This window comes from Lithohypha guttulata, assembly GCF_036872675.1.
Source record: "Lithohypha guttulata strain CCFEE 5908 chromosome Unknown scaffold_1, whole genome shotgun sequence".
Lineage (NCBI taxonomy): Eukaryota > Fungi > Ascomycota > Eurotiomycetes > Chaetothyriales > Trichomeriaceae > Lithohypha > Lithohypha guttulata.
The window spans coordinates 1,270,059-1,292,098 of NW_027042750.1; the positions used below are offsets into that span (position 1 = coordinate 1,270,059).

The 22,040-nt window shown below is 48.5% G+C and overlaps 7 protein-coding genes across 7 annotated transcripts; 3 read left to right on the plus strand and 4 right to left on the minus strand.

The window, feature by feature from the left end:
* Positions 1-56: 56 nt before the first annotated feature.
* KGD1 (2-oxoglutarate dehydrogenase E1 component) lies at positions 57-3,194 on the plus strand (the record flags this gene model as incomplete). The annotated part of the gene is made up of 2 exons (XM_064894850.1): positions 57-2,598; positions 2,650-3,194. 2 exons carry the CDS (start codon positions 57-59, stop codon positions 3,192-3,194), a joined length of 3,087 nt encoding a protein of 1,028 aa, XP_064757537.1.
* A 1,011-nt stretch (positions 3,195-4,205) lies between these two features.
* On the minus strand, positions 4,206-7,676 carry SAS3 (Histone acetyltransferase; the record flags this gene model as incomplete). Its single annotated transcript, XM_064894851.1, has 1 exon — positions 4,206-7,676. One exon carries the CDS (start codon positions 7,674-7,676, stop codon positions 4,206-4,208), a length of 3,471 nt encoding a protein of 1,156 aa, XP_064757538.1.
* A 2,175-nt stretch (positions 7,677-9,851) lies between these two features.
* On the plus strand, positions 9,852-10,315 carry LTR64_000467 (uncharacterized protein; the record flags this gene model as incomplete). Its single annotated transcript, XM_064894852.1, has 2 exons — positions 9,852-9,881; positions 10,046-10,315. 2 exons carry the CDS (start codon positions 9,852-9,854, stop codon positions 10,313-10,315), a joined length of 300 nt encoding a protein of 99 aa, XP_064757539.1.
* Positions 10,316-10,344: 29 nt separating this feature from the next.
* On the plus strand, positions 10,345-11,262 carry LTR64_000468 (uncharacterized protein; the record flags this gene model as incomplete). Its single annotated transcript, XM_064894853.1, has 1 exon — positions 10,345-11,262. The coding sequence occupies one exon, from the start codon at positions 10,345-10,347 to the stop codon at positions 11,260-11,262; it is 918 nt and encodes a 305-aa protein (XP_064757540.1).
* Positions 11,263-12,248: 986 nt separating this feature from the next.
* On the minus strand, positions 12,249-13,224 carry LTR64_000469 (uncharacterized protein; the record flags this gene model as incomplete). Its single annotated transcript, XM_064894854.1, has 2 exons — positions 12,249-12,895; positions 13,221-13,224. 2 exons carry the CDS (start codon positions 13,222-13,224, stop codon positions 12,249-12,251), a joined length of 651 nt encoding a protein of 216 aa, XP_064757541.1.
* Positions 13,225-13,859: 635 nt separating this feature from the next.
* On the minus strand, positions 13,860-16,479 carry VPH1 (H(+)-transporting V0 sector ATPase subunit a; the record flags this gene model as incomplete). The annotated part of the gene is made up of 2 exons (XM_064894855.1): positions 13,860-14,206; positions 14,253-16,479. The coding sequence occupies 2 exons, from the start codon at positions 16,477-16,479 to the stop codon at positions 13,860-13,862; spliced, it is 2,574 nt and encodes an 857-aa protein (XP_064757542.1).
* A 2,376-nt stretch (positions 16,480-18,855) lies between these two features.
* On the minus strand, positions 18,856-20,286 carry VEL1 (velum formation-related protein; the record flags this gene model as incomplete). Its single annotated transcript, XM_064894856.1, has 1 exon — positions 18,856-20,286. One exon carries the CDS (start codon positions 20,284-20,286, stop codon positions 18,856-18,858), a length of 1,431 nt encoding a protein of 476 aa, XP_064757543.1.
* Positions 20,287-22,040: the final 1,754 nt, after the last annotated feature.

The window sequence follows — 22,040 nt, forward strand, 5'->3', positions numbered from 1 at the left end:
TAAGAGCCAGCAGGCAGCTAGCTCAACCATCGCGAAGATGTCTTGCAACCACATCCATGCCCAGATCGACCGCTCCCAGCACAACCCGGAAGATGTTAGCCTTAACCGCACAACGAAGAGGTTATGCGATGGCTGTCGAGGACACAAACAAGGGTGTAGATCCAAATGACTCTTTCCTCCAGGGTAACACCGCGTCCTATATTGATGAGATGTATATGGCGTGGAAGGAGGATCCTTCCTCTGTCCACGTCTCATGGCGAGCATACTTCACTAACATGGAGAATGGCACCATGCCTGTCTCAAGAGCTTTTCAACCTCCTCCAGGTCTCATCTCAGAGTCTGGCAGTGATGGACAGTATACCCCTAGCACAAGCACAAGCACAAGCACTAGCCCTGGAGTTGGAATGAGCACTGGCACCGATGTTGGTGCCCACTTGAAGGTTCAGCTTCTCGTTCGCGCATACCAGTCTCGAGGTCATCACAAAGCAAAGACAGACCCTCTAGGTATTAGGCGCGAGGCCGAGGAGTTTGGCTACACTAAACCTAAAGAGCTACAACTAAGCCATTATGGCTTCAGCGAGAAGGACCTCGATACCGAGTTTGAACTAGGTCCCGGTATCTTGCCCCGATTCGCGAAGAACGAGGGTGAAAAAATGTCCCTGCGTGATATTGTCAACGCTTGCGAAAAGACCTACTGCTCATCCTACGGTGTTGAATACATCCACATCCCTGATCGAGAACAATGCGACTGGATTCGGGATCGCATCGAAGTACCACAACCTTTCAAGAACTCAGTAGATGATAAGAGACGGATTCTGGACAGACTAATCTGGTCCTCAAGCTTCGAGTCGTTTTTGGCCACCAAATACCCTAATGACAAGCGATTCGGCTTAGAGGGCTGCGAAAGCTTGGTCCCAGGTATGAAGGCTCTTATTGATCGAAGCGTCGACTACGGTGTCAAGGATATCGTTATTGGTATGCCACATCGTGGAAGACTCAACGTTCTCAGCAACGTCGTCAGGAAGCCCAACGAATCCATCTTCTCCGAATTCTCGGGTACTACTGAGTCCACCGATGAAGGCTCTGGTGACGTGAAATATCATCTGGGCATGAACTTCGAACGTCCCACTCCCTCAGGAAAGCGTGTTCAGCTGTCTCTAGTGGCCAATCCATCGCATCTCGAAGCCGAGGATCCGATCGTGCTTGGAAAAACACGTGCCATCCAGCACTTCAACAATGACGAAACCAAATACGACACTGCAATGGGTGTCCTACTTCACGGAGATGCTGCCTTCGCCGGTCAAGGTGTTGTGTACGAGTCCATGGGTCTCTACGCACTTCCTGCCTACTCCACGGGTGGTACAATTCATATGGTCGTCAACAACCAGATCGGCTTCACCACTGATCCCCGCTTCTCACGTTCGACTCCATATTGTTCAGATATTGCCAAGGCTATCGACGCTCCTGTCTTTCATGTTAACGGTGATGACGTTGAAGCCGTGAATTTCATCTGTCAGCTCGCCGCCGACTGGCGTGCTGAATTCAAGAAGGATTGTGTTATCGACATTGTCTGCTACAGAAAACAAGGTCACAACGAGACCGACCAGCCTTCGTTCACACAACCTCTCATGTACAAGCGTATTGCTGAACAGAAGCCGGTCCTCGACAAATATGTAGATCAGCTACTTGGCGACAAGACGTTCACGAAAGAGGATATCGATGAGCACAAGAAATGGGTATTAGGCATGCTCAATGACAGCTTCGATCGAAGCAAAGACTATCAACCTACTGGCAAAGAGTGGCTGACCTCAGCCTGGAATGGTTTCAAATCGCCCAAGGAGCTTGCCACCGAGGTATTGCCGCATCCACCCACGGGTGTGGACGCATCTATCCTGAAAAAGATTGGCGAGAAAATTGGTGGTGCACCCGAAGGCTTCACCGTGCACCGTAATCTGAAACGTATCCTTGCTGGTCGCAAGAAGGCTATTGATGATGGCAAGGGCATCGATTGGGCTACCGGAGAAGCGCTGGCTTTCGGTACACTTGCGCTGGAAGGTCATCACGTACGAGTATCAGGCCAAGACGTCGAGAGAGGTACCTTCTCGCAGAGACATGCTGTACTCCACGATCAGGAAAATGAATCAACTTACGTACCACTGAGCAGTTTGGAGCCTGATCAAGGACGATTCGTCATCACCAATTCCTCTTTGAGTGAGTTTGGTGTGCTTGGGTTCGAATATGGCTACTCGTTGTCTTCACCAAACGCTTTGGTTATGTGGGAGGCGCAGTTCGGTGACTTCGCCAACAATGCGCAGTGTATTATTGACCAGTTCATCGCTTCGGGTGAAGTCAAGTGGCTACAACGATCTGGCCTGGTCTGTTCTCTACCACATGGGTACGATGGTCAAGGTCCTGAGCACTCTTCGGGCCGCGTCGAGCGATATCTGCAGCTGTGCAACGAAGAGCCGAGAATCTTCCCATCCCCAGAGAAGCTTGATCGACAACATCAAGACTGCAACATGCAAGTTGCTTACATGACTACACCAGCTAACCTCTTCCATATCCTTCGAAGACAAATGAACAGGCAATTCAGAAAGCGTAAGTCAAGTCCCCATTCTTTACCTCACCCTATGACTAACTTTGTCGCAGCTCTCATCCTTTTCTTTTCCAAGTCGCTGTTGCGTCACCCACTCTGCCGATCAGACATTGAGGATTTCACTGGTGACTCTCATTTCCAGTGGATCATTGAAGACCCAGAGCATGGAAAGGGTATCGTCGAGCATGACCAGATTGAACGTGTGATCATGGTCACTGGCCAAGCCTATGTTGCCCTTCACAAATACCGTGAATCTCTAGGCGAAGAGGGCAAGAAGGTTGCCATCACACGTATCGAGCAACTCAACCCATTCCCATGGGCTCAACTGAGGGACAACCTCGACTCATATCCAAATGCAAAGACCATTGTGTGGTGTCAGGAAGAGCCGCTAAATGCTGGTGCATGGAGTTTTGTGCAGCCAAGAATTGAGACAATGTTGAACAGCACCGAACACCATAACAGACGTCACGTCATGTACGCTGGACGAGATCCTAGTGCGTCCGTTGCAACCGGTCTGAAAGCCAGTCATACCAGGGAGGAGAAGGCTCTCCTCGAGGAAGCGTTCACGGTAAAGCAGGACAAGTTGAAGGGTGAGTAGATCATTCTACACTGCTGTTCCAGGGTGGGTCAGCGGCGAAACACCGATCCTATATCAGCGGAAGCATACTACAGGATCTTTCCATTTCGTATACGATTAAGCGAGCAGTGATGCAGGCAAAGCGAGCAAATGTGATGTTATGACCTTTCAAAAATATAGCTTCCTACCGTTGTTATCTACATCGTCTTGCGGTTTTAATCTTGCGGTGTCGAGTACATTGACCACTGACTGACACGACGTGACACAGGCAACCCAAGTCCCGCCAAGGATCCTGTGGAGATCCTACAGCCGTCACCCATTTGAAGTGTTATGCAAGGTACCAAGGTAGAAATGGCATTGCACTATTGGTGATAAAGCACGGCATCTATACAATCATGTAATACGCGACCATTGTCTGAATGTTTTTCTGAGAGTCTGATATCGACTGGACCGTGTCGCGCGGTCCTATCATTTTTATCATCGGAATTTCCCCGCGGTGAATGCCTGAGCTGTGACTTTTTATTCGAGTACAGATCTTAATTATCCCTCCCTTTCCGAATAGTTACCTCTGTAGTTTTGCAAATACATTATTCACATCCAAGTAAGCACATTCTTACTTGAGTTATTGTGAGAGAGCAAGATGGATTGTATGGGAACAAGGATTTTTTTTTCGAGCCAGGCTTGATGTTACTACACGTCTGGTAACAATGCTCAGTATCGCTCTGGGAACGCTTTGAAACAGCAATACAGCAAAGTCATTTCAAGTTCCAAGCTTTGGTTTCTAATCTAATACATCGTTGCATTGTACAATATGTAGGCATGGCCATCACCTTAAGAGAACAACGAAAAACGTATAAACTATATTTTACACAAATGCATGTCGATAGTCAGCTTACAGACACACCAATTGACCAAAAGAATGGTTAACACTACGTCCCAAGATTGTACTACTTACGTATCGTACTATCACTGCCCAAAACACCTACGCTAAATCGACTGCCAGCACCTTGCTTCACAACGAAAGCAAACGTGCTATTCCTCTCCTCCAGAACTATTTTCACCCTCATCGTCTGTAACGGCAGTGCTGGATACAGCAGAGGGGACATCGACTTCAATTTCTCCGTCTTCTTCTTCCTCTTCAGCACTTTCCTCGTCCTCTTCCTCGTCCACGACCGCGTCTGGGTCGTCGGAGGCGTTGCTTTCTTCAATTTCTTCTTCTTCTGAAGCGTCGTCTTCTCGTTCGAACTGGCTGTCTGGCTCGTCGTCGGAACGATCGCTTGCATCCTCGTCTGCAGATGTAGAGGCGACGCTATCGACCTCGATCGCATTCTGGTGATGCGACAGATTGACTTCGATTTCGTCTTCGACATCTTCTTCGTCGGCTGACCCATCAGCAACCTCTTCCTCTTCCTCTTCCTCTTGTGCTTCGTGATCGTCGTCATCGTCCTCTTCGTTGCTCGCAGCGACAACGACGACTTCCTTAGCAAGGCCGCTCCTCCTGCCACTTCGTCTGACGCTTGCACTGACTTTGTCAGGCGATGACATGCGACTTGCGCCTCGACCCGACACACTGCCATTAACGCTCCCTGCTTTACGAGGTGAATGACGTAGTGCCTGTGGCGTTATTGGCTTTGTCAATGTCTTGCCCTTAGGACGAGGTGTACCGGTTATGCTCTTTCGCTTCGATTTGGCGTTTCGCAACATCGCGGCCGGGATAGGAGGATCAATCTGGAATCGAGTTTGGGGAATTCTCTCGGTCAAATAAGTGAGTGCGTATCCAGTCACGGATGGTTCAGCTGGGGCTTTGCCTTTGTCGATATCACCGTTAGCGAGAGGCTCATTGGAAGTCGTCTCAACAGCTGTTGGCTGAATGTCGTCCATCAGACCTGTAGGAGGCGGACCAGGTGCGACAGTCCCGTGCTCATTCAGCAATGCAGGATCAACATTGCTTGCTGATGGTGACTTCAATGGTGGTTGTTCAGCCATCTGCGGCGACATACGGTCTGCTTCATCGTCCATTGCCTTAATAATATCATCAGGTCTCTGAGCGATGGCATTCACAGGCGCTGCATCAAGGGTTGCTGCGTCGCTTCGACCCATGATGTATGGAGTCCATACTAAACGCTCTTCTCGAATGACCTGAAAACCTTTTGACTCGTACTTGTCGACGATATTTGCGTATAGGCTCTTGTCATATCGGATAGCATATGCTTTAGTGACGGGGTCACGGACGAACGCATACAGCCTCTCTAGTGAGTGCACCACATCGTCAGCCGTCATACCGGTTCGCAGCATCATGTCCTTGACGCTGAAAGGCTTGTTACCCAGTTGCAGTAGATGCCTAGATATCGTTAAGTCCCAGTACGATCGATATGCAGTCAGACCCATGTCGCTCAAAGGCTTTTCTGGACTACCCTCCTTGCCTTCCAGTCGAGTCAAGAGGTAAGAAAACTCAATAAGAAAGGTGGCATATCCTTTCCGTTGATGAATGGGCATGACCAAAATACAGCTGACGTTGTTTTGACTTGCAGGCCGTTTCTCTTTGCTGAAATAGCCGACGAAATGATAACCATACTCATCATATTCTGTTAGGACATAGAACAGAAATGGGTCAACATCGTAGTACAGAGTCTTTGAGCCGAGGAACAATTTCGCCATCAGACATAGACACTGACAGTACTCTGTTTTCTTTCTGCCATCGACTTCCCATATTGAGAGCGAGCCATCACGATATATCTCGTCACCAGGAGGGTGTTTCGCTGGACATTTCAACTTGTGCCTCCATGCCACAAATTCCGAAGGTAAGTACTTCAAACAGAACTCACAAATGAACAATCGCGATTCATGAGAATACTCCTCGGGGTACGGCGCAGCATATGAGGTGTCGATAACGTATTTTCCGAATTGAATGCATTTGATTTTGCTGGGTGGTCCAGAGACGGTTCGCTTGGAGTTTGTCGCATTTGCATTCTCGCCGGCCGAACCATAGATCTCCGCTTCTGCTTTTGCTGATGTTCTCTTTCTCTCCTCTTCTGCCTCCTTTCGGGCAATCTCGAATATCTCACGATCGCGCATCTGCGGCAATGACTTCGAAGTTTCAGCTTCTGCCTCCGACAAGATGCCACCGTAAGGTTTCGAACCGACATCACTTTCTCGATCTCCAAACATAAAAGGGAACATAAGATTATGAGCTGGAAGTGCAGGGAATTTGGGTACAGGCGGTTGATAAGGTGGAGGTGCTGGTATTTTCTGCTTTTTCTTAAGATATTTCCTCCTGTGCGGTCGTGGTGGCTCTGCTAACACTGTAGCAATTTTGCTCTGGTCTAACCTAAAGGCAAGTATAAATTTGTGGGGTGGCGGCTTATGGTATGGTCGATGTTGCAGGATGCGAGCTGTGGGAAGAGGCGGTAGGCCCAGGACAAGCTTCTGACTTGACCTTCTCGTGCTGTGACAGATGGACTCGGGCTGTATGGTGTCTACTTTCGGAGTTTCCTGCATCGTTTTCGGTCTCTTGTGTATACTTGGAATTCGTTCGTCTGATTCGGACTTTCTCTTTCTAAGAGCTCTACCACCTTCGTCATCTTGTATTAATGGTTGAGCGAAGATTGAATGCGCGCCTGGTTTTTGCATACCTCGTGAGACAGGAAGGAGATCGCGGACTAAGCGGGAAGCTGATTGACGAGGCTTTCGTGGTTGTCCTTTTGGCGATGTCGAAGACCCATTTGCTGCACATCTCTGACACTCCCAGTTTTCAGATTCAGCACTATGAAATCCCTGTGCGTCGAAGCAAACACGATGAGCGGGTCTCCTGCAGACTCTGCAAGTTACATCATCCTCAGTACTTGTCACTGCGGACTCGGCTTGCTCACAGAAGACACACAAGTCAGGATCGTCGTCGGAGTCTTCCTCAGCGCCACTATCGCTTACGGCGCTAGCTCCGTCAGTATCGACCACACTCGCAGCCTCGTTGGCTCCAACCGTGACAAGATTGCCATCAAATTTATGCAAACTGGAACTGGCATCTTGGTAGTCGTCCTCGCCCTCGTTCTCTGTATCCGGCTCAGAACCCGCAGCTTTGTTTTCCTCAGGACTATTCGTCTCCGTCTCTTCAGCCGCGTTAATCATGTCTACTGTCGTGTCCTCCATGTGCGTATCGACTTCCAAGGGATCTGCTGCGTCGGCTGGCGCGGTCATAGCAGCTGAGGGGCCATCTTCTGGCGATTCGACCATTGTCGAGGCCTGCACTTCTTTTCCGTTCTCAGTTCGGTTCCCAGCTTGTAGGATGCTCATTTTATTGGGCGCGTCTTCCTTCACTGCATCGTGCAAGCTCGGGGACGGCTCTTTCACCTGCGCCACATGTTTGTTTGCAGCAAACGCAAGTCTATTCTGCTCTATGCTTGCCAGCAACTGCGACCGCAGTTCTTCATGTTCATCTCGCACCACCGTATGAGTTAATGCCGGATCGAGCAGAGAGGCCATCTCTTCATTGGACGATGCAGGCATGGTCCGGTGTTTTGAGAACGTATTTTCATGACACCGACTGCAGAGAGTCTTCAGATATTGTTCGAAACTTCCACCATAGTACCTGTAAGCAGAAGGTGTCTGCGTGAACTAGTGAATTCGTCCAGCTTAGGGCTCTGAGGGGCTTTTCATGGGCTGCGTGGGCTATATCGTGCTTGTCAGGCTATGTGAAGTTGTAGAGATGCTCGAAGTCATTCGTCGCGTAGAACACGTATGCTATCGATGGATTAGATGGTTTCCAACCAAGTCGACGGCTTGAAGCCTCTGCCATAGGTAGGCGTGAGTCGAGCGCATTCTGCCTAATTCGGCAGGAGCTGCTCACGTGAGCTGCTGGATCGCAGCTGCCCTCCACACCACGTCGCAGTGTATCGCCGGACCATTCGAGCTGAGCTGCGGTTTTCTTAGTTGGCAGAATTGGTCAAGGCTCAAGATGGGTGTCCCCTTCGAGACGTTATTGCCATATGGCATCATGCTAGGGTTATTCGGCGTGACAGTATGCGAGCACAACCTACTCGAAAGTCGAGCTACTAACACAAGCAGGGTGTAGGCTTTGCTGGAATGGAATACATAAGGAACCACGGCAAGCGGCCACGACGAGGGTTGGACAAGTGGGATAGACAGAGTACGTTGGGTGAGGACTTACAGAAGTTTGCTGAAACTGGATAGTGATGGAAAGAGATGAGAGGATAACAGGCGTCTTCCGAGGACAATCAGACAAGGTCCCCGCGCCAGTGGGCTTTGAAGGTACGTTACGATTCTCGTCGTTTCGTTTATTGACCCATACTGACCGTGGCAACAGTTAGCAATCCTTGGAAGGTGAGCACTACTACTGACTTGCAGCTATCCCAATTAATAAGAGTTCAGACCGAGCCACGAGTTGTATGATCTTTTCACCAGTCGCATCAAGTCCTTCTTACTCTTTTACAACGACTGGCACAATAGCAGACTGGTCACGACATTGGTTCGCAATAGCATTGATTTCAAAGTCACAATTTGGACTGGCTGGACATTTAAAAAGGTTTCCAGTAGCAGAAGAAAGTCCTCACAAATGTTTGCAAACGACGCCAACTCGCAGCTCATATCCGTGTTAGAACGAGCTGGTACACAAACTGCGTGTATGCATAGGAAGCTGTTTCGGGCAGACACTAGCACAAGAGCTAAGGAGCAACACGCATTCTCACAACTACCATGTGCTCTGACCTTGTTGTTCTTTGATACCACTGCGTCGCTCTAGTAGCGTAAGGCCCTTGCCAGTTGCCTCACTATTGCTGCCTTTGTTTACTGGTGTCAGAATCATCGACCTTGCAGTCGTTTCCTGCTCCTCCCACCAGGTGGTGCATTTGTGTCACTTCGAGGGTCTAGCTTTTGTGATTCAAGGACTGTAGCGTATTGCCAGACTACGACTGTATGATTATGTAGACAAGTGCGTTGAAGATACTGTTCCTGAGCCAAGAAGCCCTCAACAAGTGCAGCAGGTTGACTCCACACAGCTGTGGTTAATTGAAGCCATGCCGATCGAAATCGTGATTTGTTTCAACCTAATAAGATAGCTATGTCGAATCTGTTGAGACAACAACTGTGTGCAATAGTGTTTCATTCTAGCAGAAGAAGACTTTCCACTTCGCCCATCAGGATGGCACGGTCTTCTGCGGAGCAAATTGAGGTGCTGCATGGGTTCTCAGCTTGTGATGTATGGTCAACGTCAATCGCGTCGCCTGGCTAAACTTGTGTGTAGGTGTCGGATGCTCTACTGAAACTAGAGAAGCCAGTCGAAGGAAGACCTCCAAAAGCTGGCTATCTTGCTAACATTGGTACTGTCGTCTGGGATAGATCTTGCTGGCAGCCACATTCTGATCAATTGTAGTGCCATATGCACCATCCGCTCCTTGGGCCCCTAGATCTGGCCAACCAAAAATCATAGCACGTGCCAGCACTCTGAAACTCATTGACAAGTTAGACACAACCACTGCGCCGCCGGAAAACGAGTCTCAATCTATTCCGAAAGGAAGTCATTGGGTCGATGAAACAGAAGAAGGTACTGTGCTAATCATCGAGCAACCAACACATCATACATGTGCAGCTGTTGGAGGTATCATGGCAATTCGCATGAAAACAAGAGGCCTGCAAGGTTGTGTAGTTGGCGGAAGAGTGCGAGACATGACAGAATTAGAGAAGTCGGGACTGCCTGTGAGTATCCCCTACACAATGTGTCCATCCTCGGATGTAGAGAGCGATCTTGTTTGTTCCTTCCCTGCCTTAGTGTCACAGCGGCTGCATTTGTTTGTGTAAAGTCCCTCTGCATTCAGAACCGACCAAGTATGTGTCTTTGCTGACATTACCTCACTTTCTAGATCTGGGCGTCTGGACAGTCTACAGTGGGTGCTGGTGCTGAAACCAAGGTTCACAGTCGCAACGTCACCGTGAATATCAGTGGTGTAAACGTCTCACCAAACGACATTGTTTTTGCAGATCCAATTGAAGGAGTAGTAGTGATACCGAATGGTCTAGTCGATCAAGTGATCGAATTAATGCCGAAATTGGTGTCGGCAGACGACAAAGTGAAGGAAGAAGTGGAGAGTGGTACGACAGTGCAGGCTGCATTCAAGAGACATCGCAACTGATCTTTTACTTCTCTTTATTTTACTACACCATGCGACAACCACCTTCCATCACTGCACCTTCAAACTGGCAACGAAAGCGCACATATGGCCGCAAACCCGTAAGTCAAGGCACTAGGAACTTCATGGACGAATTGCGAACTAGTTCGGATGGTCGCAAAAGATCTGCTGACGAAGACCTATCTCGAGAGCAGTCGAACATAAAGAAAACCTGTTCTCCGCCAGCTAAGAAAGCAATTGATTCCATCACTACCCCTATAGCCTCGGAATTACAGCAACCACCTAAATACAGATTCACGGAAGAAGAGTTCGAGGCACGAATCTCCAGCAAACCGCTACTTCCTATGCCAACCAAGCCTACCACCAGCCCACCTCCCAAGGCGACTCGAAGTCAGACAACAAAAACGCTACGTAATCAGCGCAAGCGACAAGCCAAACGACAGCGTAACAAGCAGCGCGGTGCGTTATTCTGCCAGGAAGGTTCCAACCCTTCTGCGAATTTCGATAAAGCACCCTTGCCAACACCTCCTCCATCAACCAGAGGAACGCCACAGTCGCCACTGCCGACACTACCCTCGGCCCACGACGACGATACTGACGATGCGACTGAAGAGTTCTTTGAGGCCGAGGCTGTGCTTCATGAGGATATTACAATACACGAGAATATCGTGTCTGCCCGCGGAAGTGCTATCGAGCGCTTCGGTCGTGAGTTATGGAGCAATATCTTCGGCCACATCCTGGAGACAGAAAATACTGTGCGACCTTTCTACCGTCGAGGCATGATGGCTAAAGCTATAAAGTCTGAATGCTATGACGATGCGGGTGTTATTGATCTCGACAATGTCAATCTATCCATCTTGTCGGTCTGCAAAGGATTTCATTCGATTGGCGCGAAGATCTACTACAGTAGGAACGAATTCTACTTCAACGATCCTAGTGCCTGCAGTTAGTGGCTGCAACGTATCGGAGTCGAGACACTCAAGCTCGTTAAGTACCTGTTTCTCGACATCGGCACTGATTGGATACCCGAAAGTCGAGCTATCGGTCAATTTTGGAGCAACAAATTGGCACTGGACCACATGGGCAGATGTATATTCGAGGACAAATGTACAGAGGAAAGATGGTACGAGGTGTTCTCCCAACATATCGAGCCAAACCACCAGCTGGACGGACTGACAATTCGCCTTGATGGCTGGCACGACATGAACAACCACTATTTTTACCAAAAGCATCGAATGGCCGCGATCGAGGACGAAGACACGCTGATAACGTGGCGTGAAAGGCTTGTACACTTCCTTGATGATCATATCAGAGGTATCAGACAGCCAAGACTGGCGATGATAAACACAAATCTGACACGTACTCCGCCAGCCCTGAACGGTGTCAGCATGCAAATGACCAGGAATCGAAGAACAGCGAAACCAAGGTCTGAGAACATGCGGCTCAGTCTGAGCAAGGTGCTGGAACATATTAGACTTCGATAAACGAGGACACAATAATGAGGAGGTGTTAGCTAAGACAGTATAAGCTCCTACGTCTTGTGAATGAGGCTTGAAGGGGATAGTGGATAAGTTGGAGGAAGGTCAACAGCATAGCTGATCTCAGGATGGTAGTGTGGTCACAACGGAGCTAAAGTGTCAATGGATTGAATTGTGCCATTTTCTGATTCACGAGCTCTGCTTGTCTTCGATCACGTAGAGATCCTAACAATCTACGCTGTATGTATCGTCCCGCACAACAGCTCCCAATAATGCATCGTTGCACATTGTTGCTCCCGGAAGTACCGTCAATATAGGGCTTTTTGTTGATCGTTATAAATAATGGCTTATACTCTATGCTACGCAACAGAACCGAAATCCCACCTGGCAATCTGCTTCTACCTCTCGCAAGGGTCTATCCCGAGGACCCTGGGTATGAACGGGCCTCTCGTCCACATCTATTCAGCAACCTTGAAGGCCTTCTGCCTCTCCGCAACAAGCTCATCATCCTCCGTAATGTCCAATTCGTTCAGCTCACCACTCCCAACATCGTAGATCACACCATGAACCTGCATGCCCCTCTCAACCATCGCATCGATGACAACAGGGTTCTCAAGAAGCACACTAACGCTTCGTCTAACGTTCAGATCCACCATCTTGAGGCCCCGCTCTTTCTCTGGCAGCTCCTCCAGCATCTTCAGATTCTGCTGTCTGAGATGTCTCAGTGGCATGAGCCAGGTATCGATCAAGCCCAATTTCTTGTTGGCGAGTGCTGCTGCAATACCACCACAGCTAGTGTGGCCGCAGACGATGATGTGTTTGACCTTGAGGTACTGGACTGCATACTGGATGACTGACAGGCTGTTGAGGTCAGTTGGTACAAGAATGTTGGCAATGTTGCGGTGGCAGAAGATGTCACCAGGCTGAAGGCCGAGAATGGTTGTCTCTGGACAGCGAGAGTCGGCACAGCCAATCCAGAGAATTTCTGGAGATTGACCTTTGCCTAGTTTTTCGAAGAGCTCAGGCTTGAGCTCGGCGAGGTTGCGGCGCCATTTTGAGTTGGATTCGAAGGCGACGCTAAAGCTGTCATTGTTTCCGTTTGATGCTGCTTTAGAGAAGAGGTCAGTCATGTGTTTCAATGCTTAACTCATGGCGATATTGGGTTTGTGTCAAGGCCAAGATCGTGGTGACGGGCGAGAGTTGATCTCTACGACGATATGTCATGGTTGAACACGTGGTGAATGAACGAGGCCATAATCTGACGCTTGGTTCTGCGTCACTTCGCTCTGCTAGAGCACTTCATAGAGACTCCAGTCATCCAAGAATGTTGCTGAAGGTTTCCCTCGGAGGATGACCATACCCCCCCTCTCGGAGCTAAAACTATGCAGGGCAATAGGGAATGGTGCTAGTGGTTATCCCGGTAAACTTACCCATGACTTCGTCTTTATGCTTGAGCTTGATCAAAGATTCTTTTCTTGCTGCTTGACTTGTGGCAATCGCAGAATGATGCTTATCTCGTTTGAATGCACTGATGGCGTCCGATAATTTGGGTGATTTATCCAAATGATGACTATGCCTGCGGATAACTCGACAGCTCGAATTGAACCGTGATACACTCGTCGAATGTTCTGATGCTGTCGTCAATGGACTACTAAATACTGCAAAGCTCCGTTTAAAAGGTGTTTGCGTGTGACAGAAGAGGAGCTGACGTTGACAAGCCATATCTACAAACAGCTGCGTGTAGCAAAATTAGCGAGAAAAAGATATGCGAGGAAGGTGCAATGGAACCGTTGAGAGTGACATCGATTGGTTGGCCGAAGGGGGAACCTAAAAAGAATGGTTCGTGTTGGGCAGTTTTGCGGAAGCTGAGATTCCCCAAAGCGTTTGTCCACGGAAGAATATCTGCAAGGTCGATCCGTCACAGCCACAGGAGCAACGATTGATCATGCACCATGACGCCGTTACCAAGACTCGAAGATAAGAAGATACGCTTTGCGATCAGCAAGTACAATTGAATTCTGACCTATGTAATTCTATCTACGACGACAAGAATAATCGACAAATTGGCCCTAGTCCACAGGATCCTCTTCTAGAAGAAGCTGGAAGCTGAAAGGCTCGAACGGTATACCTTCACCGATGAAATGCTTGCTCATAGCTTCGACCCAGTGTAGTCGCAGTGAGTGCAACATGGCGCTAGTACCCTCCATGATGCAAAGCACAGCTATAGTTAGAACAAACCACATGGCGAAAGCAACAACAAGCATGACGATCTGTAGACCACCAGTTGCAGTGAACGCGTTGTTCAACGTCATGTCCCAAAGCACAACCGACAACTGTTGATGGGCAAGAGAAAGAGCCCAAAGTCGTAGATACGAAGCGGTGTGCGAGACGCAGTTCAGACAGAACTCGATGGTATCTATACATGTTAGTATTGGAACAACAGTCGTTTTTGAAGTACTCACGGATAGTCTGATGGATCATCACCTCGGAAAACTCGAACTCTTCATGCTCTTCATCGCCAATATTTTCAGTAATCATAGCGCCCTCGTCAGTATCTGTGCTAGGACGCCCATTCATATGTCGAGTGTCTCCATCTTCGTCATCGTCGTCAAGTGCATGCGTAACGTGGCTGGTGTCTCCAATACCACGATAGCCTTTAGCTGCTGTTCGGTTATGCTCCCAGCGAAGGTACAGAGGCTTGAGAAGCAGAAGGATGGGGACGTTGACAACGGCGAGAAGAACCAGTATTACTTGAATTGTGGCCTGACCAGAGTAGAGTTGTTCATCAGGTTCAACGTTTCCTGGCGACAAGAACATTTGGATAAGCATGTTCAGTAAAGATGGTGGGCTTCGTCCTTCAGCATACCAGTCAACGGACCATTTGTAGAGGATAGTAAAGGTCAAGTATCCGAAGATAGACTGGAAGAAGATCATGCCAGGCACAAAATTGCCCCAGATATCAATCTTGGACTTGAAATGTCGAGCATTAATCAAGGAGAACATCAATGCGTAAGTCATATGACACCAACCCATCAGGATCGACAGCTTCATTTTGAAACTGTTACTGAAGAGAAGGTCATTGTCTGAGCCATGCCAAGCCCAATCAATACCAAATGGATATCGATAACTGCCCTTGAGATGTCCTGTCACATCAGGACGGCCCTCTTCCGGGAATTCCCAAGCAGAATCGAATGCGGTGAAACCCTTGGAGAAGACATCGTTGTAGATAAGGCCGGTGAACATGGAGTAAGTTCCCATCATCAACATGATATAACGACCGTAAAAGGCCATCGAGAACAACTCATCTTGCTTAGATCGAGACAGAGGCTTTTCCCAGTAGATCATGGCACAGGCAGCCATGAACATCAAGACACCGTGACCGAAGTCACCAAACATGACGGCGAACAGGAAGGGGAATGTAACAATGGTGTAGAGACCAGGGTTGACTTCCTGGTACTTGGCTGTACCATAAGCATTGATGATTGTCTGGAAACCCTCGGTGAACTTATTGGTTTTGTTGTACGTAGGTGGAGTCTTGTTGGTCTTGATCTGATTGACAATGGTTGGTACAGACAGACCAGCCCGGTCGTTGACGTCTTGCAAGGTTGCTCTGATCTGTGGCAGAGAATTGGTTGGCACCCAAGCCTCAGCAATGAGAGTCTTGCGTGCTTGATCATAGGAGCACATGTTGAGGGCATTGTAGACAGCTTTCTCTTTCTTAATGACAATCAACCATGCAGCAAGAGATCGAGCGATTTGGGTAAGTTCAGCATCGAGGGTGTTTTTTGTGTTGCGCAGGACGCTCGCAAGATCGCTGAGTCGAGTGTTGACTTCGTGAATCTGGTCTCGACGCAAATCGCTGTTCTCGTCGACGTTGTATAGGTCAGCTCCCAAGCTTTCAGAGATTTTTCGGATCTTTGCAATGATCTCCTTGCCGTGAGCGAAGATAACGAAAACGTTCTTGCGAACCTCTTCGTTGTCCTCTGGGTTGATAATGGCGTCTGGAATCTCGGACTGATTCATGTAGAGGTTGCCACGAAGGGTACGCCACAGAATGCGCTCAAAAGCTGCGAGTCGTTCTCGAGGAATAACACCAGAGACGAAGCCAATATTCATGACTGCGAAAGACTGCTGCGGTTGAGCGGCGTCGCCATTGACACGGGCCTCCTCAGCCTCAGCATTTCGAAGTAAAGGTGCATCATCATCGTCGAGACTTTGTCTGATATCTTCACTTTGTCCATGTGCTCGGTCAAAAAAGCTGCCAGCCTCTTTCAATACCCATCTCCATTCGGTCAACTCCATCTCTCGCTTCTTCAATGTCTCATAACTCTCGTTCAAGTTCTTGATACGTTGCTCAAGGCTTTCGGCTCGATCAGCGAGTTCGTCTATCTCAGCGGCTTGAGGAGCGGCGAGCATATCCTCGTCAAAATCGTAACGACTTCGCATAGAAATGTTGGCCTTTTCCATTTGAGCCTTGAAATATCGTAGTTGCCGCTCAATGTTGTCGAGCCTTCGAATCTCTTTCGTAAAGGTTCTTTGAAACGCGCTTGTCTCGCTGTTGAGGTCCCTAAACTGGACCTGTCCAAGCTCACCAAGAGCAGAGACTACTTCTCGTCCAATTTCATTCGAGGTATACAACTGGGTCAACGACATAGACGCCGACCTGAAAAGGGTGTCCTTGCTCGCCATCTTGGTGGCTATATCTTGTCAATCGCCTCGAGGCAAAAACAAGGTCTTGCAGCAAACAAGAAGGACGAGCACCACACAAGTGCTCTTGAGAAGACTGGCAGTGATGCCGGAAATGATGGTTGGAAAGACTGATAGTTGAAGAGGCAGCGCTCAAAGAGCTTGATGCGCAGACATCATCGCCACATAGGGAAGGCACCGACCACGTGATTCGGGATCGTTCTTGCCTCGCGTCTCCCGACTTCTGCTTTCTCAATTTACTCTAGTGAAAGTGCCCGAAAGTGGCCTGTATTTGTGCATTAGACATCGAGCAATCATTATAAGCTTCAGAAACTTCGCATATACTACGATTGTGTCCTCTCTGCCAGTCGATTGCCACATGGTTGCTACCATAGTAGGTAGATCCGAATCAGAGTACGAGAGCGAATCAGGTATTATTGAGGCAAACGTCACACAGTATACGACAAGAGTCGAACTTTGCGAGCCCACTTGCTAGGAATCACTCTATTCTGAGGTAAGTACAACTTATCCATGCTAGAAGACAAACATCGCAGTCGGAAATGAAGAGACAAACTAAGAGCACGAATCTTTCACTGGGTGAGGAAGCTTCTTGAGCATACACTATTCAAACATAGAATTGGCTAAGTCGTTCCGTACTTCGTAAGCACTACCTCTAACGGCATTGTAACAGAAGTGATTGTGCTTGGATATGGTAGCCGAGCAACAGGTGTTGAAACCTTTTAATATCTGGTCAGGTATTTCAATCCCGGGGTTGCAGGTGAAAGCGATACCTCAAGTTGCAGTGAGTCGCCGCTTGTTATCCAGAGTTTCGTGTAATTTGACTAGCTTGATACCTTAATAGCTAGGTATGGCGCGGTTGCGTCCTTATGGTACCAATGGAGGAAATCTGAAGGCCAACGTAAAGACATGCCAATTACGATCGCGTCTCAACTCGTCAGAGTGCTCACAATTGAGAACGAGGAGGTGTAGTGACCATAATTTTAAGCAAGGTACGTTTCCAGTGGGTCGCGCCTTCCAGACTTTCGCAAAATGCACCTGACTATTGAAATTGAGTACTTAGCAATGTTGCTAGTACAACCAGGGTACCCCTTCGCATTGACCATTGGTGAACAGAAGAGTCTGCTGACATTTGAAATAAGGATGAGTTGTGTGTGTAGATAAAACCCTCGCCCAAGCCAAGTTACGACCTGCATACAATGTATACATCGTCCCTCAAAGCATGCGAAGTAGTGATTGTGAGAAGACTGTATGATGATCGAGCTTACATTTCACTCCAGCCAGCTCTTTCTGAAAAGCTTGTGGCCCCACGCATGTGCTGTGCTGCTTCGAGTCTGATGTTGATTCAACTAGCATCCCTGAGTTCAACAACCACTATCAGGTACCGCTAGCGTCGCCTTATACCACCTGCTCCTCGTCATATTACCACTCTTGCATCGAGTACCGTTTCCCAACTCATGCAACCACTCTTACCCTCTCGCGTCCCTCGTCTGCTGACAAGATGCAATCGGCTATCTTGCGGGAAACCAGCCGATCAACAAGGCAGATCGTGTACTCTGATTGCCTTGATGACCTGGTACACCACCACATGAACAAGGCTCTGGTTATACCGGTGCTTCAATCGTCTATGGTCTGCTTCTACCACACCCAGGATATCGATGGCATAATACGAATACAAATAATCGTGCTCACGTCGATCGTACGATTGCGGCTTATGTCCTGTTATTTTCTGCTCGAAACGACTTGTTTCTTTCTTCGAACATGCTATGCATTTCGATGTTGTACAGTCGTGGTACTCGAGTATACTCATGGTCTATAGGTCCAGACACCACTCGGTCGCGTTGCGCATGTCGCTTCAAACAATCTCATCAAGTTTGAGCGATTTAGTTCGTTTCTCTCGAAGAACAACATCAGCGCTTTATCATCGGGCATGCGTAAGGATACTTGTGGTCGAGGACAAGCATATCACAACGCATGAACAGAAGCGAGGGAACTGTGCGAGCGGCCATATGAGGAGCTGCGACCTGGACCACAGTCGGCCCTCGCAACACCTTCTGCATCTCCTGTCTTATCGATCGCGGCGAGGCAAAAGGGTTTCAGTCTACAATGATTTTGTGTTCTCTATGGACAATACAAATACACAAACAGAATTGAAGCCTCCCACCATGACCTCGTGGTAGCCTCTTCGGTTCATTGACAGCTCGACATCATGACTACATCATCAATCGTTACACATTAATCCGAATCCTCAGTAACCAAGAGCTTCACCAACCACTGCATTAGGTGCCATGTCAGCGAACTGCACCTTCCAAACTTGGAGGCAGATTCTTCACAGCAATGTCGATGGTTAGAATTTGAAGACTAACGTTGATACCAGGGGTCTTGGTCCATCTGATAAGCGTCGAAAGATTGATTGAATTGAGGCTCGGAGTGATTGTACTGCTGGTTATACTGCAGTTGACTATTTGCAAAATTCATGGGATTCTGGTACTGAATCTGTGGTTGTTGAAAGGGTAAATTTAAAATTGGTCTCTCCTGCTGATGTGGTACAAGGGTGTTCAAGTGGTGATGTTCTGCCAGTCCTATGTTCATCGGATTCAGCTCAATCTGAAGGTTTGCCAATCCACTATTTATCTGCGATCTTTCATGCGCAGCATACCGATTTGCAAGGATCATCTCATCCGAATCATCGCTCGAGCTGAACATCTCCTGTTGATTGTTACTCCACGAACCTGTAATAGGCATATGAACACTTGGCTGATCTGCATTTGAAACCGGTATACCAGAGTTTGCCCATGCATAGGTATTGTTGCTGCTTGTTTGTGGTTGACTTGCAAAAGTCATTGGCTGTGAAGTATTGGCGAAAGCAAATGGAAATCCGCTGACAGGAGGATTAGTAGTTGGAAGCGTCGTGAGGACACCTTCGGCAGGCGCATCCTGCTGAGATTTACGACCCTTGTGACGATTGCCAATATTTGCGCCTACCGAGACTCGTCGGAGATCTGCAAGGCTTGAGCCCCAATCATCCTCTTTCCTTCTCTTCTCTGGGATTGGTTTTCGGTATCGCAATTTCGCGCCGGCTGACTCGAGGATCTTATTGATATCAGTCGGACGTAAAGCAGGTGGCAGCTGATAACCACGCGGCAGTACTGTGAATGACCTCGATCTGATCAGACCTACAGGAACTGCATAGCAATTCGAACGAGGTTGATCGACGACGTTCTCGACGAGGGTGAATTCGAGGTAGTAATTACCAGGATACTTTACGTTCAGGTCGGGGAAGAACATGTAACCGTGTTGTTTCGCTTGAAAGACAGATGCTGCACAATTTCCTTGCAGCTCATGTGCTTCGACCACGCCTCGATTGTCGTCCAGGGCATAGAGTCGAGCATATGCGAACATCGACGGATGTACGTTGATAAGTGGATGTGGTTTGGCACCACCTTCCCCCATGACCTTGACCTCAATAACTGGCATAGGCTCTATTGGCCAGGTTGTTTTTTTCCTTTGTCCATTCTTCGACTTGGGAGACTTATCAACAGATTCCAAAGCTTCTACTTGCACAGGCTCTTGTATCATGGTAAATTCATAAGCTGTTATCGGAGGCATTTGTTTACCGTGAGCATGCGTCGCTACTCCGGCTTCGTAACCGTGGCCTTGTGATCTGTCAGTACTATATTGACGCCATATTTGGGGATCGTTCTGACGTGTATAGGATTCTTTCGTCCTTGTGGCCTGAGGCTCGAAATGTCTGTCTGTACCAATCTGTCCATAGGACATCTGCTCTTCCATTTTGAAAGTCGTCAATCTTCAAATCAGGTATTCAAAGTAAGAGCATAGAATTTGGGAACGAAACAAGTCGGGATTTGGAGGGGGGTGTTAAGTGAGAATTATCTATTGCTTTCCGTGCTGAGTCTTCCTAAATGGTCGTGAAAGTTTTATGTGAGCATATATTGTCGAAAGTCTGAGTCAAGACTGTGTCGTGTTGAGGCTTCCAAGTTCTGTGCGCGATTATGGTTGGTCGTCCTGTTGTATATCGTCCCAAATGTACTCTTTGACTCCACTTAGCTTCCAAAACGACCCACTGAGCTCTTTCAACCACGCTAGACGTGATGTATAGATATTTTGATATAACGGGCAAACAGCGAACAATGATTGAGCATGTGTCGGCTCGAAGTTGATATAGAGTGTGGACAAATATATGCGTGGCAAGAGCGATCTTTTGTGGCAGTCACCAGAGGTGTGCTGGTCTCCTTCCTCAATAAAGATGGAGCATGTAGCGTCCTAGCTGATCCAGGTCAGGCGGGAAAGCGCAATGGACTCAGTTCGCCAGGCAGAGACTGCCTTCTGAATCACGAGCAGTTCCGAGTCTCAGAAACTCCGACGAGCCACTCTTTGTTCCGCGCATCCACCCTGAAATCCTTTCGTCTTTCTTGTGATGGAATGTTCTTGACAAGCAGTGTCCCTTATCTCGAGACATGCAGTCAAGGAGCAGGTCTAATCGATATAGTACGACTTTGTCGCAGACACACAAAGTGTGATGGCGATATTGATGGAAGTTGCGGCCGATGAGGTTCAAATGCTTAGCCCGGAGCAGGACACTGCCCGAACACAGGTGCATGTAGTTTCGATCAAGCTGAGTAACGTCGACAAGCTGGCCATATATATGTGCTCCGTGATATCGATCGCAGCCGTAGAGTAGAGGAATCGATAGGTAGATCAAGAATTGTAGGATGAAGCCTTGACGGCAGTACTATATTCGACGCTGATATGATTGCTGCTAATCCGAGGACTGTCGTTATGACTATCGGTACTGCTGGTTAACGAGATTCTGCACTCTCGCAGCTCTACTATCGTGATAAGTCCGATTTGGTGGTCTGATGTGTTCCGATAGATGCTTCAGGTCAAAAATTGGGTGTTTAAGCACTACTGCGTGCCAATCACTAGCCATAGTGATACACCACAACCATCTCCTCGACTGTAGTGAACACCAGATCGGTACGGGAGGAGAGTCGTGATATCTACCAGTAGCTGTCTCCTGTCGACATACTAAGCATTTTCCTGAGAGTTTTGTGCGAGTGACTCTGTCGCCAGCGTTCCACTTCCTCTTCCGTGCCGCGCAGCGAATGCACCTTACCCGGCGTAGCGATTCGGTCTTGCTGGGGGTCCATTTCAGGAATTTGTGGCTTGCAGCAATGGATGCAAGATGTGTCTTGGTTGGAGACAACCGTCATTCGCTTTCGACTCGGTGATGAAACCGTCCATGTATCGCCATGTGCTTGCCATGTGGCATAGTGGCATCCACGGGGCGGCCATGTGCTGACTAGCTTACGAGCCCGTGAAGGACAAGTAGGTTCGTCAAGCATGGCTTTGACAATGAAGTGAAGCCTCTTTCCGGTAATCTTACGTCTGAAGCGGGTCCGCCCGCGCGCTGCGATACAGCACTAGCTATGAGTTGATCGAATTTCGTCAGCTCGAGGCGAGCATCGCAGCATAGCGGGTACAGACCAAGTTGAGCACGTACATATTCCGTACGGCTAAATGAT